The following is an 18,260-nucleotide window of genomic DNA, read 5'->3' on the forward strand; positions in this document are numbered from 1 at the left end:
GCTGAGGCGGGAGGAAACAATTACTCTTGTTCTGACTGACTCTGGGAACTTAAAGCTTTGAACTTTCCAGTCCTGCGTCAGTACCTGGATGGGCACCAGTGCGTTGTGCGTTAATGCCTGGCCGGGCATCAAACCTTCCATTAACCCTTTGAATTACCTCAAGAAGAAACTGTGCCATTGTCTAGACCACCAGACCTCAGACAGCCACCATCGTGGACCAAGCCGGGGGCCAAGAGTGCAGACCTGGATGTGCTTTTTACTATTAAGAACCCCCAGCTTTTTGTTCTCCTGTGGAACACGCTGGGAATTGCCTAGTTGGGTCTCCAGTTTGCAAACCCTAAGACCCTTGAGTAAATCTGTGTCATTTATCTCTGCCCAAAGCTGCCTGACTCTTTTGGCTCAGTTCACAGTGTTCATTAACTCTTACTGACGCCCCTGCCTCAGTGCCTGGGAGGAATGCAATAACTGGTATCGCTGATGATTTTAAGGAGGCCTGTGGATGCCTGACCTCCGCTCCAATCTACCAGAGCCTTGTGTATCTTGGTTCAGAGAGACGCAGAGCTTTCTTCTCAGGTCTTAGCCACTACCTGCCCTTCAGTTCCTGGGACGCGAAAGAACCGGGTGAGCCCCACGCTGGCACCCGGGCATTCTCCAAGGGAGTGGGATGGTTCCCTGCAGCTCACTCCTCCAGGAATTAGCGCCCCAAGCACAGACGTGCTGCTGAGAGGAGAGTGGAACTGTCCTCGTAAAGGGAAGGTGGTGCTTTAATGGGCTCTACGTGAAAGGAAAGGACGTATCGCTGTTGAGGCGGCTGAGGCAGGCACGAGCTGGAGCGCAGGGCTGGCTCTGGAGCAGGGTGGGCAAAGCTGGCTCTGGAGCCAGGTGGGTGAGGCGGCTCTGGAGCCAGGTGGGTGAGGCGGCGCCCGCTCCTCAGCACTCCGCCTTCGGCTCTGCCACTTTCTCTTCTGTGCTCTGGCTGGGATGCACCTGGAGAACCTGTGCTTTTCCGATGTACTCTGCGAGAAGGGGAGACACAGCCGGCGGAGAGGAGGGGAGGGGCCAGGCCCTACCTGGAGCTGCCCAGGGGATTTGGGGGGGGCCCCCTCTCCCCAACAGGCCCCGGGCAGATGTGCGAGAGCAGAGGGAGATGCAGGAGGGCCAGTCAACCCAGCTTCTGCTCTGGGCTCTGCGGTGACGAGGAGCTCAGAGCCTCACTACATCCAGGAAACAAATTTCAATGAAGTGCCTACTCTATGCAGACCCCCCGCCAGCCACTCAGGACCCTTTGCAGGCTAGTGGGGGAGAATATAGTACCTGGAGATACCTGCCTGTTCTCCCCTCCCACCCCTGCTCTCCTCCCCTGCCTTGGTCTCAGGCACCAGAGTGACTGTCGCAGCCTCCTCCCTCATCTCCCCCTACGCCCCCCCCCCCGCCCCCAAGATTCCCAGTGACCCCTAGAGCCTGGCACATAGGCACTAAATGAGTTTCTGCTGAATGAATGGATGGATGGGCAGAGACCTATCTCCCAGGAGCCTTACATCCCCCAAGGAATCCAGCGAGGGTGGGCCTTGGTGAGCCTGCAGGGATCTGCCGCACGGAATCTTACCTGGTTTTTCGCTTTTGGGAAGAGGCGGTGTCTTTGACTTCTTTGGGGATTGGCTATAACCAACACAAAGGAAAGGAGGTCCGGGACGGTCAGGATGGACCGCACCATAGCAGAGCAGCAGGTGGGCGAGGAGGTGAGGAAGGTGCTCCCGGAAGAGGAGCAGCCAATCCTCCCTGAGAACCAGCAAGCACTACCCAAGCCAGACCCTGACAACTGTGACTCCATCGCCTGCAGTGCCACAGGGAGCCAAGGCCCTCCTGCCCCGGGAGCTGTGAGGGAGGCCACTACAGCCCCCCACCCCACCCCCCGGCCCCTTCTTGGCCTCACAGACAGGAAGCCTTCCCCTGGGAATGGAGGAGCCGAGAGCCTGCTTCCCTAATGAAGTGTTTACAAGCATGAATAATGCTCTCGTATTATCTTGTATCGACTTTACACTTCAGCAAGCCTTTTTACGCACCTACGCTCTGGGAGAGGGGCTTTTGAGAGGTACAACAGGTTCAGAGATGGGAGGTGTCTTGGCCAAGGTCACAGTGAAGTCTGCCTTTCTCCTGGGCCTCCCCCGCCTCCCGAGCGGCAAAGAAACCACGTGCAGGGCCAAAGCGAGCACCCACACCTGTAACAGACCTAAGCGACCCCAAGCCCGCCACGCGCCAACCACCCCAGAACTCAGCATCCCCGAAAGTGTGCACATCACTTCCATTCCGGACACTTCCTACCCTCTCCTTGGCCTGTTCACATCCTCTTCGGCCAGCAGTGCTCTCCAAGTTCTATCAGGAGTGCTTGGGTGATGTTACACGCACAGCCCCTGTGTGGGCCCCCGCCCCCCCAACACCTGTGTGTCAGACTCTAGGAATTTTCACTTGTAACACACTCTTCTGTGGATCTGAGCACTGCTGGGCGTATCAGGTAGGCGAGCCCAAGCCTGGTCCCAGCTCTTCTGCCGACCGGCCAGGTGTCTATGGGTCATTCAATTCTTTCTGAGCCTCAGTTTCCTCTGGAGGTCATAGGGCCTCCATGGGTGGTTGTGCAGAGCACCAGCGACGTCAGGGAGATAGAATGGGTGCTCAATACTGCAGGTTCCAGTGCTGACTTGTCAGACCCTACTCACCTGCTTTGTGAGGCCTTTACCCTCCCTTTCCCCACCTTGGAATTAATCTCTTTCTCTCCAGCCACCCAGGGTGCTTAATACCGACATAAAGGCACTGCCGCCTGCCTGTGTTAGCATCCCTTCTCTACCGTGTCCTCCCAAAGAGCTCCTGGGGGGCTAGCTGATAGCTGCGGCTCCTCCAGCCCTGTCTGGCTGCAGCTGACACAGGTCACCCCCTCAGGCACCCCACGGCTGGCGGCTGAGTCTGGTCTGGCAGAGAGGGCCTCTGAGCAGCCAAAGAGCCTGGAGGGTCCCATGGCGGGGGCTGACCTCTTCCTCCAGGACAGGCTGTCAGCCGGCTCCAGCCAGTGCCAGGCTCCCTTCCCCGCACCCCACTAGCCTCACCTGGAAGGACAAGTGCTGACCATGAGGGAGCAGTTCTGGGCACAGAGGGGCAGGTGCGGGGTGAAGCCCACCTGTAGGTTGGCTGTTGCCTCTCCTGAGATGGCTCTTGGACATCTTGGAGCTGGTTTAGAAGTTTTTCGGTTGGGATAGAGACCAGACCCTGGGGAAGGAGCTGAGCCACTGCCGTCTGCAGGAGCCCCAGCGCCAGCGCTTTTTCTGTAAGCACAGGGAGCAGGGTCCTCAGGGGCATGACCCAGCCCCCATCCTGTCGCCAGATGGGACCTGCAGGCAGCAGGGCCTCCGGCTCTTCTGCCCACCCCGGCCCAAGGCAGCTTCTCAACCATCTCATATTCTGCCCACAGGGCCCCATGGGCAGGTCCTGCTTCTCCCTGGACCCTGTGTGTGCTGCGTGCCCAGCCCCTCCAACCTCCCTCGTGTGTACCGTGGCCTTGGCCCGCCTGCCCACAACACCCCTTGGCCCACTCTGGGAACCCTATAGGGGACCTGGCCCTCTCCTCCCCTTACTCTCCCCATCAGGAAGCCGCCTCCAATCTCTGGCTCTCATCACTCCTCACCCTCCTTTTTAGACATACCCTCTCCTCCGTCCCAGTGCATACATACATGTCCATTCTTATGTCCATGTGTGTTCTTATGTGCGTGTATCTGCATCTGTGTGTGTGTGTGTGTGTGTGTGTGCATTTCCCACAGTGGTGGGTGAAGGGGCCTGTGTCTGCTCAGTCTGGGCTTTGGACTCTCCCTCCTGGGTGCAGTCAGCGTGGGGGAGGGGTCCCCTGTGAGGAGCAGGGTCATGGAACCCTACTGAGGAGGGGGTGGGGGAGCAGCGGAGCCCCGCTGGGAAAAGTTAGCTCGGGCCGGAAAGGAGAAAGGCTCCGGCGAAGGCAGGGTGGGCGCCGAGCGACCTCTGAGTCCTGCAGAAGCAGAGGGCCGGGCCCTCGGCAGCCTCCACTCAGAGGCGGCCCCGGGCCTGGGGCTGTGCCTCACCCTTGGGAGGAGCGTAGAGGAGCCAGAACTGGATAGCAGTCAACGAATCTGTTTGCAGGATCTGACAAAGGAGCTCCAAGATCTGTGGGCAGGAGGACAGGCCTGGGTCAGTGTGTGGACGGCACCTTCCAGCCAGCAGCTCAGGTGCCTGCCCTGAAGTGGGCTCCCAGGGCCACGTGCTTGGTTGAACTGGTCCTCGCAATGGTCCTCCCCCCGCTGCCCCCCAACTCTGCGTGGGATACGCTGGCTACAGAGGGCTTGCTCTCCCAAGGGCCCTGGAGGAAGGCTCTCCGCCTCCTCACTGAGCAGGTAAGGAGGCTGAGCTATGAGAGAGGGGCCACCCAGCAGGGAGACTGAGGCAGCACTAACCCTCGGAGTCAGAGCTGTGGGCCCTTATCTCCGAGCCCTGCGTGGGGGGGGGGTTGTACCCCGGAGTCCCTCCCTGGGAAGGCCAAGTCAGAGCTGCACACTCAGCTCCTCAGAGACGCACCGAGTCCCAAATGCCCGAGTCCTTGGTGGGGGGATTTCAGGGTCCCCACGAGCCTCCCCACCCTGAAGTTCCCAAATTCAGAGTCTGGAGAAGCTAGCAAAGAGGCGGGCTGCTCCCAGTGGGCGGCCCGAGGGCTGGGGCCAGCGGGCTCTGCAAACTGCACGGTTCGGAGCTCCTTCCCCGCTTTGCTCGCAGCCCCGTCCTCAGCCGTGGCCACCTTTGCTGCGTCAGGGCCCTTCTTCCTCTGCGCTCTCCAGGCAAGGATCGTGTGGAAAAGATCCAGCTCTCTCTCGAATGCGCTACGGGGGCTCTCTAGGCGGGGGTGCTGGTGGCCGCGGTGGCCGCTGGGGCTAAGGCTGGCTGGAGGTTGAGGCTGCGATGGGGGGTGGAGCACCTGGCGTCCTAGGAAAGTGGGGTTCCCTCTTTGAGGAGAGCCCACCTGAACCAGTGGCGGTCAGAGGGGAACGTGGGCTCACCTCTCCCCAGGCCTGTGCCTGCTAGGGTGTCCACCCTTGCCCTCAGGTCCCCACCCCATACGGTGACCCCAGCCCCACTCTGCCCCAGGGTCCTTCTCAATTCACCACTTCCAACTTACCTGCCCTTTGCACCCTCCCCAAGGAACCCGAGAACCTACTTCCAGGCAAGGTGAGGCCGCCCTACGGTGGAGAAAGTACTGTGTTCTAGTCCCAGCTACGCTGCTCGCTCTCTGGGGACCTGGGCCACAGTGTGGCACCTGGAAGAGCCTCAGCCTCCCCATCTGTGGAATGGGGGATCCCGGGCCCTGTCTGCTCTGTTCACCTCACTGGACTGTTTTGAAAGCACTGGTCACAGGAATGGTGTCAAGAAGCTGGCTCATTGTCTGGCCTTTCCTGGAGAACGTGCGTGCATTTAACAAGGACTTACTTTCTTTTTTTAATCCTCACCCGAGGATATTTTTTCCATTGGTTTTTAGAGAGAGTGGAAGAGAGAGGGAAAGACAGAGAAACATCAATGAGAAACACATCGATTGGTTGCCTCCTGCATGAGCCCCTACCAGGGCCTGGGTTGAGGAGGAGCCTGCAACCGAGGTACATGCCCTTGACTGGAATTGAACCCGGGACCCTTCGGTCCGCAGGCCTATTCTCTATCCACTGAACCAAACCAGCTAGGGCTTAACAGAGACTTTCAATGCCTTAACCCCCTGGAACCATCGTGGCCTCGTCTCAGACCTTGATGGGAAACTCGAATGTGGAGGTGGGCAGCTTCGTGCCTTGTCCCAGCACAGAGCAGATCCTCTTAGGGGAGACGAGGCTGGCACCGGCCTTGCAGGCTGCAGGGTACCCACCCCGGGGTGCAGTCTGAGGACACACTAGGTGGGACCTTCCACTCCATGCATCTCATCCTACCACTGCAGCTCCCTTCAGGAACTCGCCAGTGCCAAAGCTGGAACAGACTTCAGTGGTGACATGTTTATGCTCCCAGTTTGACTGGATCATGGAACCAAGGCCCCTTGAGGGGAAAGGACTTAACAAAGAGGAAAGGGCTTACACCTGGAAGCCTGAGGGATTAGAATCCAGGCCCCTGACTCCTAGGGCTGTAGTTTCTGAATCTTACAGTCTCAGGTGCAAGTATCCCCGGGAGAGGCCCCACTTTCCAGCAGCTTGTGAGAGTCCTAGCCGGGATCTATAAGCCTGGGGGTATACCACCCTGTTCTCTGCCATCAGATAGGGCTGCTCTGAGGCCCCATCCCCCGGCCTGCCCAGGCCACGGCCTGCCCAGCCCATCGCCTTCCCAGGGTCTCACCAGCAGCTCCTGATCCTGCAGGACGAAGGCCTGGATGCCATCTCTGCTTGAAGGGTGGTTCCCTTGGCCCTGGTGGGAGTGGCGGCTGCTAAGGGCTCGAATGGAAGCAGGGATGAGCCTCCCAGTCTCTGCAGAGTACTTGGCACCCTGCTCCCGCTGAGGCACCTCCTCCTGGAAGAAAAGTGGTCAGAGACTCGGGAGGTGAAGTGGGGAGGGGAGAGAGAGAGAATAGATGATAGATAGATAGATAGATAGATAGATAGATAGATAGATAGATAGGAGACAGAGGGAAGAGAAGAGAGAGGAGAGGAGAGGAGAGGAGAGGAGAGGAGAGGAGAGGAGAGGAGAGGAGAGGAGAGGAGAGGAGAGGAGAGGAGAGGAGAGGAGAGGAGAAGAGAAGGAAGCTGGCTCACATCTCCAGGGCGCCCATCACCTCCTCTCCTGGAACCTCAGCATCACAGCATTGCAGGGACCCAGGATGTGGACCAGGCCAGCCCCACACTGTCCTAGACCCCTTTCCCCAGCAGGGGGCCCTTCCATACAGCCAAAGCTCTTCCTCCTGGAACTTCATTGAATGCTGGCCTCCTACCTACTCCCCCATCCCCTCTTCACTCACCATGGTCCTGGGCAAGTCCTCTTTGCTATCCCTCCCCCAAGCTCATCAAAGATTTGAAAACAGTATTCTATGCCAAGCCCCTCACCGCCCTCCCCCCCCCCCCAACACACACACACACCTACCTTAATTCCTAGCTCAGTTGCCCCCAGGTCTGTCTCACACAGCTTGGCATTCTCTCTTAGCCCCGGGAAACCCTCCTAAGCCAGGCCAATGGGCACAAGGCCTGGGGCCTCTAGACCCTGCAACTTCAATGAAGACTGGTAGCATCCTTCTTCCCCTTTTAAAGAAGAGAAACCTGAGGCCCAGACTGCTGCCCCAAGAGCTGCAGTGACTGACGTAGCTGCAGAGCAGGGATGAGAATTCTGCTGCCCAGCACAAGCGCAGAATGAGACTCATTCACAAAGGGCCAGGCCTGTCCTAGGACCAATTCCTACGACCTTCAAGCTGCCCCCCACTTGTCTTTACTGGTCAGCAAATAGTTCCCACGAGGCCACCCCAATACTGTCTGAAAACCTGCAGTGACTCTCCATTCCTTATGAGATTAGACACTTACACTAAGTTCGGCCCCTTCCCACCTTCTCCTCCGCTGCTGCCCACTAGGCCCTGCACTTAGCTCCTCGCTCTCTAGAGGGGTCCTGTGTTCCTGGCTTCTGAGCTGCGTGCCTCCACTAGGATGCCTCCCCTGTCCACCTCTGGACTAAGAACCCTTCTTGGATTTCTCCTCTTGGGTATGTTCTCTGATCCTTCGAGCCCTCACTGCGGCCCTTGGGTTGGTACTTGTTGGCTCCTCCTCCTCCTCAGTGCAGACAGCAGCATCTCAATGAGCACTTGCTCTCCGGCTGGTCAGTGTGGTCAGACTTGGGAATGATTTTCGTACAAAGAGATGGTTCCATTTCATCTCTTCCCAGGTAGCTCCTTTGCTCTGCACCCACCTCTTTGTTCTTCGGCTCATTCTCCTTGCTGAAGATGACCACCTGGGAAGCCAGTTCCTTCAACTCCTTCTTCCAGGCCTCTGGGGGGAGGGGACAAGATCCTGGCAACTGCTGTCTGGGCCCCTCCTCCTCGCCCTCCCTGTGGCACCAGGTGTTGGGGATGCTGTGGGTGGAAGAGCCTCCTTTCCTCCCAGCCTTCCATCTGCATCTTAAAGGGGAGGGGAGATGGTGCCCTCCGGGAAGAATTAGGCATCACACCATTGGTGGGTGGAAGGGTGGGTGTGGAGGGGGCCCTTAATGTCCTAGCCTATGATTTTATGGGAGACATTGGACCATATTTGGTTATTTGTGCCAAAATGCAAGTGGTTTAATCTAGCTTTGCCTCTTTTAGGAAACTGAAGCCAAGATTGAGATTCAGTTGCTATGCAGTGCCAGTTACTAAAATATGGAACTGCTCCTGGAGAGGGCGGTACAGAGCACCAAGCAAGCCTCCCAAACAAACCTCTGCCCTGCAGGCTGTCCCAGCCCCTGCCCCGCACCCCTAACAGAAAGGGCACAGCCCACAGCCCGCGGAGCAGAGGCTCAGAGCGAGCCGTGGTGCTGTGTATGGCTGCCTGTTCTGATGGCTGGTGCCTGAGTACAAGTACTAATAATTTCCAGTATCATTCCTCTCCGGCCTGAAGTCACACGACTGGCCCAAATCTGCTTGTCCTCTGCTGTGGTTACTCCTCAAACACCTCAAATCCAAGCAGGGGCACATTGCTGAGATCTTGGGGTTGGCAAATAATGCAGATGCCAAAGCTGGAGGAAATGAGGGGGAAAACGGGGTACCTGACCAGATCCCACTTCCTTCTCAGGCACCCACCCAAGCGGTGCAGCCCTTGGGAAGAGGTGTAGCCCCAAGGTAGAGGTCTGTGGCCCCAGCACCCACCTGGCTTAAGCCGGGGATCCCGATTGGACTGTGGGTCTCCAATGGGGACAAAGAGGGCAGGCATCCCCATCAGAGAGGGGGAGAAGAGTGCAGTTTGAGGCAAGGAGGTCAGAGAGAACCTGTCCTTGACGACACAGACGGGCTTCCCGGTGAGATCTGTGAAGGGACAGAGGCCGTGGGAAGGGGTGGGTGCGTGGACCCCAATAGCTCCAGGAGGCTGGACTGGTAGAGCACTTCCAGTAACCAGAGCCCGTAGATCGTTAGAGCGTGGAGAGACTCTGCAGCCACCTAGACGTTACCCCCGGGGCACTTAGAATGGACAGCGAAGGGATGGGCTCAGGGTCGGGCTCAGGGTCACGCAGCAAGTTGGGCTTCCTGCGACCCTCATCCTGAGGTCCTGTGGGCTTTCGATGACAGCAATGACTGCAGGTGTGAGCAGAGAGAGGTAAGCAGCCTCAAGAGGGACCCCTAGGTGTGGAGAGGGACCTGGGCTCAAACCACAGGGAGTGAGATTTAGCTAAACTCCCTGGATGAAACATCTCGCCATCTGTCAGCTTGTGCAGGGCCGAGTGCCGGGTAGCCTGGAGGCAGTGGCAGGCGGTTTACACAGGAGGACCCTTCGGCCTAAGGTCTGTGTGATATTGTTACTACTGGACAGTTACGCTCTGAGGACCAGCCTGAATGGGGAAGAATGGTTGCTCACTGTCTCCTTCCCCAAACAATTTCCTTTTGGACCCCTCACTGTCCTGGCTCATCCTGGCTCACCAGCCACTCCTCATTCCCGCTGCTGCGTACTCCTCACAGCCTCTTAGCCTTGGGGTCCCTGGGACTCCGTCCCCAGGTTCTCATCTCTTGTATCTACACAGTCTCCTGGATGAGCCCATCAAGGCGCCACTTCAAACACCATCCGTACCTGAATCGCTCTCCTGTTTGTTTCTCCCCTGAACTCCAGACCCAATTGCCCCCCCTGTGCCTCCACCTGGATGTCTAAAAGGGTCTCGCATTTTGCATCTCTCAGTCCTAGACCAAACTCTTGACTCGTCTCCTCTCCTCCACTGGTCCCCTCTGAAGTCTTTTCGTCCCAGTTTTCCAGTTCCTCAAGCCAAAAACCCAGGAGTCAACATTGATCCCCCTCTTTCTCTCACACTATTTCTAATCAATCAGCAAATCCTGTTGGCTTTACCTTCTGCATATCTCTGGAGCCGGACCACTAACTCTTCCACCTCTACCTCCCTGGTCCAAGCCACCATCCCCACAGAGGCCAGTAGATCACGCCTGATACGTGTTTGCTCTCAGCTTCTCGGTGGTTCTCAGCCGACTCAGTGAGATGGCTTAGTGACGACTGCAGTGGCCTGGGCCCTCACTGCCTCTCTGCTGCACCTCCCTTCTCTCCTTACTCGGCTCCAGCCACATGGGCTTCCTTGCTGCTGGGCCTTTGTACTTGCTGTTCGCTCCGTCCTCCCTCCATCCCCCCACATCCACATGATTGATTCATGCTCTCTCTTCTTTTAGTTCTTTGCTTAAAAGTCATGTTTCTTGGTCATGTCTTCCCTCTGTAGCCTTGGCACTTCCCACGCTCTGACACCTCATCTATTTCCTATTCTTCCCCACCAGAGAGTCAGCTCCCTGTCTTGGTCATTGTCATATTCCCAGGGTCCAAAAAAGTGCCTGACTCGGGCACAGTTCACACTCAGTAGATACCTGAGGATGAAATGGCCTGTGTTTATGAGCTGAGTGCAGCTCAGAGGCAAAACATTCATCCCTTTCTCTGGTTTGTGAGGCGGGAGGACCCGCAGCAAGGGAAACCCTGTGGGGACATGTAGTCTGCCCCTGGAGCCTGCCCCCCAAGGCAACTCTTGGCTTGGTCAAGTGCTTGCAAGTGGCCAAGCCACTCTGTGACCCTGGCTAAGTCCCCTTCCTCTCTGGGCCTCACCCTAGAAATAGAGGCTGGGTCCTCCCTTTCCAGGTTTTAAGAGCACCCCTCCTCCACTGCCCACCAGGCCCTGGCCGACCCCAGCCCTACCTTTTTTTTTTTTTTAACCGTATTAAAATGTAATTTTTTAATTGTTTTTACTTTTCAGTAAAATTAATACTTGTGACAAATCTTCCCTGAAATTATGAATTAATTGCTCAGAGTTAACAAGAAATGGATTCTTCCATTAAATTTATAAAATATTTAGCTTGTAAGAAACAATTTTTTTTATTACACAGCATTCAAAGATTATAAAGCTGTCTTGAGATTTCAAACTGAGAAATCTATGCAAGAGTTTTAAAAAGTGCATTATTAAATATAAAGCTGTCTTGAGATTTCAAACTGAGAAATCTATGCAAGAGTTTTAAAAAGTGCAATATTAAATATTAATATACACATACTCCAGACCCCAATTCCATTTAACATGAATATTAACCTTTCTGTTTAATTCCCTCTGCTCCCCCCAATATGGCATGACTTTGTAGAGCAGTGGTTCTCAACAGGAGCACCTTTGCCATCCAGCACACATTTGGCATCAGTAATAACTGTGACTGTGATGGGGGGGTGGGTACCAATGGCAAATAGTGGATAGAACCCAAGGATGCCGCTAAATGTCCTTCAATGCACAGGATGAACCCCCGCAACCAAGAACTACCCAGCCCAAATGTTAACAGAACCAGCGGTAAGAACCCCTGTGATAGAGTATGACCCAATTTCCTTTTTACAAATAGTCTGTCCCCTGTAATTCTGAGAACACAGACTGATAGAAATCAGGACATATACCATTTAAATTAGGGGAGCAGGTCGAAGGTAACTAAATGGTGTATGTCCCAGCCCTACCTTTGATGTGGGTCACACGATGGGGGTGGGGGTGATGCCGGGAGAAGAAGGAGTTGTGGCTGAGGCGGCCGAAGTGGTAGGTGTTAGGGGATTCGGGCTTGGGATTCCTCAGTTCCTCTCGGACCACCTTGAAATCCACGATCCCTGGGACCACAGGTTCTTTCTGGGGCCCTTCGACCCCGTGGCTTCTTGGCTTGTGCTCTGACTTCTCAGCCTTTGGCTCAGCCTTTGGACTGAAGAAGAAGGTCAAGGAGAAGCTAATGAGGCCTCCTGGCAGCAGTGTCTGCCCCAGCTTGGGGCTTTTCAGAGTCCATTCCTGAGATACTCTGAAATGTGGTTTCCAGGGTTTCTCTGCCACCCGCCGGCCTCCAAGTTGGGCCTCCCACAGGGTCTCCTCCCGATTGGGACAATCCAGTCCCAGGGAGGCTTCTGTCTTCCTCAGGGGCCTTAGTAGGGAGCTGGAATCCATCTGAGAAAACTCAGGTAGAATTCCCCGGGACCCCAGCTTTCTTTCACAGACCATCTCTACAGCCAGAAAGAGAAGCTATAGACCCACCAGCCATCCAAATGCCTGGATTGGAGCAAAGACACATTATATACACCTCCAGAGCCAGAGGGCTGGCCCCAGCAAGGGCCTCTCCCCAAGCCAAACTGTTGGCTGCCCAAGAGAAGCCAGCTACAGGCTGTCACCCTCCCCCATGCCATTGGGGCAGTTTTGGCCCAGACACAGCATGCGGGCCAAAGCTGTCCCCAAGGCCAGATTACACCAGCAAGTCCTTGCCCCCTGGGGCCCTCCCAGGAGACGCCCAGCTGATGCTGCGGCTCTCAGAGCTGCGACGCTGCAGGGAAGCTTCAAGCTCTTGCTTCGCTTCACTGGAGACAAGCCGTCTCAGGTTCACTGTTCTCCACCCTGCACCCCTTCCCTTCTCAAGGATGCTGTGCTTTTGCCCCTGGAGGATGATGTCGAAGTCGGTCCAGCAAGGATCCAACGATGGGCTGGTCCTTGGTGCCTGGCTTTCCCTTCTCCCGGTGACCCTGGCTGGAGGGAGTCCCTCTCTGGTACAGATGGACTCTGGATATGCTAAGCAAGCTGTTCTGGACCCTCTGAGGAATTTGCTGACCAGGCCCCTGAGTTTCCCGTTCCATCCTCCGGCCGCCTCTAAGAGATCTGGGACTTAAAGAAATAAAGCAAACCTTCTCTGAAAGTCATAGTTAGCTGGCCTCCCCAAACCCCAACTAACAGAAGGTCACCACCTGAAAATCCCTGGAATTTCTGTGCTCAGTGCCCCTGGCCCCTGCCATCACATCCTCTCCCCATCCAGAGAGGGTGCCCACCTTCGACCTGTGGTACCTCAGGCCTGAGAAGCCAATCAGGGCCTAGTTGATGGCAGTGGGAGGTGAGGAAGGACTGCCTTTCTTGGACTCCCAGTCTGTTGAGTTCCCCTGAGGCCCCCTTTGTCCCTACCACCTCCTCGGTCAGCAGGGTAAGCATTTGGGGCCTCACCTCGCCCGGGGTGGTTCAGCGGGTTGGGTCTTCACCTCCGCAGCCATTGTATGGTTTCTAACAGAACAAAGATCCATGTTGAATATGTATCAGAACATCTTACAGACTGGCAGTGGGAAATCAACTGGAACAGACACTTTGGGAGAAAAGCATTGGCAATATCTTGCGAAATTGCATGTTTGCATGCTATATCACCCAGCAATTCCTCTTCCAGGTATATACCCAACAGCAACTCTCGCAGATGTACAACGGGGGCTCTATGTAAGCACAGTCAAGCTAACATGGTTCAGATTGGCAAGACCTGGGGACAGTCCAAATGTCCAATGGCAGAAGAGCGCATCAGGAAGCTGTGGTACATTCTGACAATGAGCCTTACACTGTAATTGAAATGGAGGAACCACTGCTACATAGATGAGTCCTGCAACTATAACGCTAAGATGAGGAAAGCAAGTGGCAAAAGACCATATGGCCTGAGATCCTTATAAAAAATAAAATTCAGAAGCAAGTAAAAGTATCATAAATATGTGATGAAACAAGAAAAGACAAGCAAGGAAATGGTAACCACAAAATTCAGCTAGTGGCTATTTCTGAGAGCAGGTGGGGAGGGAAGAGTTGGGAGAAGAGCACATAAGATGTGTTAGTGGTGATATTCTCGTTATTGGTTTGGGAGGTACACTTACGAGTGTCCATTATATTATTAAATAAACTAATTGATGTGGATGAAAGATGATAGGTGTCAAAGCCAAGAATGGTAATTGATCTAAATCTATGGACCCAAACGTATACACATATTCATATACCCAAAATGTTGGGGGGTTCAGGTGTCAGGATTAGAGTTAGTGCATTTTGAGAATTAACCCCCATAATTACAGAATCTGCAAGGGACCCCAGAGACCCCTCCAGGGCCAGCCTTTCATCAAGTTCAGATGGAGGAGGATGTAGTATTGCCTGAGATCAGGGAAGGGAAGAGATTTTGAGGTCAGGTGGCAAGAAACCAGACAACCTGACTCAAAGACTCCTGATCTTTTCTCTAAAAAGAAAAACAGAAAAACAAACAGCCAGGCCACTGTGATTCTGGTTGCGCATTGACCTGTGAACCGGGAGGTCACAGTTTGACTCCTGGTCAGGGCACATGCCCAGGTTGCAGGCTGAGTCCCCAATAGGGGGCGTGCAGGAGACAGCCTATCAATGAATCTCATCATTGGTGTTTCTATCCCTCTCTCCCTTTCCCTTCCTCTCTCTGAAATCAACAAAACTATTCAACAACAACAACACCACACCCCACAGAAACAAAACAAATAAAAACAAAACAAAAAACACACGAAACACAAAATAACCCAGAACAACAACAGAAAAAGAAAGACAGTTGGCAGAGCTTCCTCTGAAGGAAGCTTTGGACATTTGGACATGGTGGCGGGGGGGGGGGGGGGGGGGGGGGGCATGGGGGCTGCACTCCAGAGCACTTAGAGGCTGCAGGCTGGAGAACAGGGCATTTGGAAGCCCCCAACGCACCTGCCAACAGGCAAAGGTAGTCGTTAAAACAGAAACTTTCAAATGCTCCTGACTGTGACCATGGCAAGGAAACTTAATTTTTACATCATGCCTCCATTCACATACATGTGCACATGCTTGTGTGTATGTGAAACTGAAGCAATCCTTACCCTGCTATATAGGATGCTCACTGATAGTTTCATCCTACTTGTTTGCTTCTTGTAAGTGTTAGGCGTGATCCATTAAACTGGTTTTATAAGATCCTAAAGGGTCACACCCCCCAGCTGCTGTAAAGAGGTCCCACCTGTCTTTTCCCCGCCAAGTCCCTCCCCGCCGGGCCCCCAGCCAGCCAGGCACAAGGAGTCTGAACGCTCACTTCAAACCTAGGTCAGAACTTCCTTTCCCCATCTCAGCCCCTCTGGGCCCTCCCCCGGGCCCCAGACGGGCTCATGTCCATTTCCTCCCCTGGAAAGATCCCTGGACTCACCAAGGCAAACACTCACTATAGCATGAGGGAGAGAAGCTTCTGTGCCCCAACAGGAGGGAGCAAGAGGACAAGGGGAAGGCTTGGGGTTCTGTTGACAAGACTGCCTGCTTTGTGACTGCATAAGCCAGTGGTTGCTAGGTTACCCTTTCCCCACAACTCCAGAACCACTCCCCAGAACCCCTCTCCTCACCCCCACCCAGCTAGCTCCGCCTACCCACTGAAGACCCCCTCTCCCTCCAAGCTCCCTCTCCACCTCCCATTCAGTGCTTTCAATGGGACCAAAAAAGAGAATGAGAGGCAGGGGCTGGTTTCAGCCAGCGACCAGCAGGCAGAGAGGGAGACACTGGCAAAGACAGTCGGTCAGGCTGGGTCCCAGCTTTGTCAGTCTGACCGGCCCGATGCCACCGTGGAGGGCTCTGCCTCTCCGCATCCCGTTTCTGGGGACTGATGAGCAGAACGCTGTCCCTTAGATGGAGAGACTTGACCCAGAGTATCCCTCTAACCCAGCGGTTCTCAACCTGTGGGTCGCGACCCCTTTGGCGGTCGAACGACCCTTTCACAGGGGTCGCCTCAGACCATCCTGCATATCAGATATTTACATGACGATTCATAACAGTCGCAACATGACAGTTATGAAGTAGCAACGAAAATAATGTTAGGGTTGGGTCACAACATGAGGAACTGCATTTAAAGGGCCAGAAGGTTGAGAACCACTGCATCTAACCCCTCTGAGGTGGAATCGCTGGGTGAAAGATCCTGGGTGTTCAGTGGGGCCGGTTTCAAATAAATTCTGACTAGATGTGTCACTTGGGTAAGTGGCTTGTACTCCCAGATGCGGATCAGTGGTAAGAATGCTTGGTTCAAATCCCAGTTCTGTTCTTTCCTAGCTGTGTGGCCTCAGCCTATGGACTTGATGTCTCTGAGCCTCAATTTCTGTATCTCTGAAATGCAAGCGATACTTCCGCTTATTCTCACAGGATTGTTGGGAAGATTGAGTGATTGATTGTACATTAGAGTGTTTAGAACAGTGCCTGGCACCACGTCGGCTCTCTTATTGTTATTACCTTCTCTGGGCCTTTAAAATGGGGTACTCTCCCCTAGTTCTGGGGTCCTTCTGGACAAATGAGGTAATGGAAGTGATGCACCTATATGACTATATGCTTGGCACATAAGAGATGCTAAAAAATTCATGGTATCTTTATTGTTGGTATGTTGAGGGAGGCAGGACTATAAGGTGGGATAGGTGTGTAGCCTGAGGCTGCTTTGGGGAAGTAAGCAGTTCTCTGAGCTCAGCGTGGACAGCTGTAAACTGGGGGTAAGGACAGTGCTCAGTCCACAGGGCTGTGGTGAGATGAGGCTGCGAGGGTGCAAGCAGGTTCGTAAATCACAGAAAGGTTTGCACGAAGTGCTTGATGCTGTCCTAGCGGTGAAGCCTCTGGCCCTTAAAACTGATGGGGGTGGGCCTACTCCAGGGTCTTTATCCTCACTCCCCCAGCCTCATATTAGCGGCCGGATGCTTCTAGACTCGCTGTCTTCCTCTTCCAGTGGCTGCTGGTTGCTGGGGAGGAATAAAAGGAAGAAGGACAGCCAGAGGCAAACCCAAGTCCTTCTGCTGAGGGGTGGGGATTCATACCACATCAGGGAGTGGCCTCTGACCTTGGCCTTGCCCTAAGGCTTCTCCAGAACGTTCCCCATTTAAGCTCTGGCTTTACCTGGGCTGTCTCAGCAGGAAGGAGGTGAGCCTTTGAACCCACCCTGAAAGCCCCTCTTCCATGCTCTGGGCCTCCTGCTGACAGTTATGATGAATGACAACATGTCTGAAAGCAAAGAGGGCTTTCTTCCCGCCTGACCAGCCCCTCCCTGTGGCTTTGCACTCACTTGGGGAGCCCCCACGGCGAGCTGACACAGCTGAGAGTAAAAGCCACTGTCACCCTCCCCGTTGCACCTCCTAACCCTTCGATGGTATTATTTAGAACTGGACCCCGATCTGCATGCGATCGCAGCTGGAAGGACAAAGGGGATACTTTAGGGACTGCCCTCAACACTGGTTTGTGAGGATCATTGAGGAAACCTTCTGACATCTTTCTTCGTGGCGTGTCAGAAACAGGAGAGAGAGTCTGTCTGCCGGGAAATGGTTTGCAGTACAGTCCTCCTGCCTGCTGCCGCGGTTATAAGAGGAGCAATATAAAATTTTATGGAGCCCTGCTCGCCAGGCACTGTGCTCTATTATCTCATTTAACCCTACACATGAGGGAACTGGCGACCGGAGAAATCCTCAGTGATATGTGTTGCTAATATACTAGTATTCTCCCCTCTGGGGCTTGCTCTTCTGTCTCCAAATGTAGTCTTTTGATGGAGATGATGCTGAGAGAGTAAGAACAGCACCAAATGTTAGACAGGTGGGGTCAGACCGGCCCTCGGTTCAGCAACCTCAGTACTTGAGTTCTGGTTAAGAGTTCAGAGCCAAGGCTCAAACTATAAAGTTTATTTAGAAAGTCACACAGGTAAAAAGAAGTGAGTGGTAGAAGAAATGGGCTTAGGAGAAAGAGAGAGGCCAAGAAAATGCACCTGGGGGAAGAGGCTGGGAAAGGCGCTGGTGTGCTCCCTAGAGAGAGCCACACTGGTCCTCAGTCATGAGGGAGTTTATCTGGAGGTCTCAGGGGAGAATCCATTAGAATATTCATCAGCTTTCCAGGTGTGTCCTTCTAGGGTTGTGGTCTCTACTGATTGGTCAGTACCAGGGCAGGGGGACATTAGTCAATGCAGCTGGTCCTGATGTCAGCCATGGTTGCTTGTCTGGTTTTGCTGCTTTTCTGAGCCTGGAGCTGAAACACAACGGAGGCCTTGATGTATATGATGCTGGTCAGAATGTCATTGTCCTGGGGCTTAATGCTTAAGGCTATTCTCTCATCCTCTTGTTCGTCCAGCTTAGGGCCTCTAACCCACGTGACTAGCAACAAGCCAGGAAGGAAATCAGTCAGGGAAGGGTCCCTACAGCATGACCAGCCATATGAAAGGTCAGGAGGTCTAACTCACATGACTAAGCGATATGCTAGGGAGGAAAGGTTATCCTGGGGGGCGAGATCCTTGTTTTCCCAGTCTTGACATTTTCTAG

The 18,260-nt window shown here is 54.4% G+C and overlaps 1 protein-coding gene across 1 annotated transcript in view; it reads right to left on the minus strand.

Moving 5' to 3' along the window:
- Window positions 1-803: 803 nt before the first annotated feature.
- The window catches only part of TBATA (thymus, brain and testes associated), a 31,318-nt gene continuing 13,861 nt past the window's right edge, over window positions 804-18,260 (minus strand). Inside the window, exons 2-11 of the mRNA XM_036336996.1 lie at window positions 13,168-13,224; window positions 11,664-11,896; window positions 8,852-9,007; window positions 7,917-8,000; window positions 7,817-7,821; window positions 6,373-6,543; window positions 4,101-4,182; window positions 3,170-3,314; window positions 1,607-1,659; window positions 804-1,016 (exon numbers count right to left, since the gene is read on the minus strand). Coding sequence (XP_036192889.1) covers window positions 931-1,016; window positions 1,607-1,659; window positions 3,170-3,314; window positions 4,101-4,182; window positions 6,373-6,543; window positions 7,817-7,821; window positions 7,917-8,000; window positions 8,852-9,007; window positions 11,664-11,896; window positions 13,168-13,224 — 1,072 coding nt within the window. The 3' untranslated portion in view covers window positions 804-930. The remainder of the gene's footprint in view (window positions 1,017-1,606; window positions 1,660-3,169; window positions 3,315-4,100; window positions 4,183-6,372; window positions 6,544-7,816; window positions 7,822-7,916; window positions 8,001-8,851; window positions 9,008-11,663; window positions 11,897-13,167; window positions 13,225-18,260) is intronic.

Source organism: Myotis myotis, unplaced genomic scaffold (assembly GCF_014108235.1).
Source record: "Myotis myotis isolate mMyoMyo1 unplaced genomic scaffold, mMyoMyo1.p scaffold_m19_p_15, whole genome shotgun sequence".
In the NCBI taxonomy this organism is placed as follows: Eukaryota; Metazoa; Chordata; class Mammalia; order Chiroptera; family Vespertilionidae; genus Myotis; species Myotis myotis.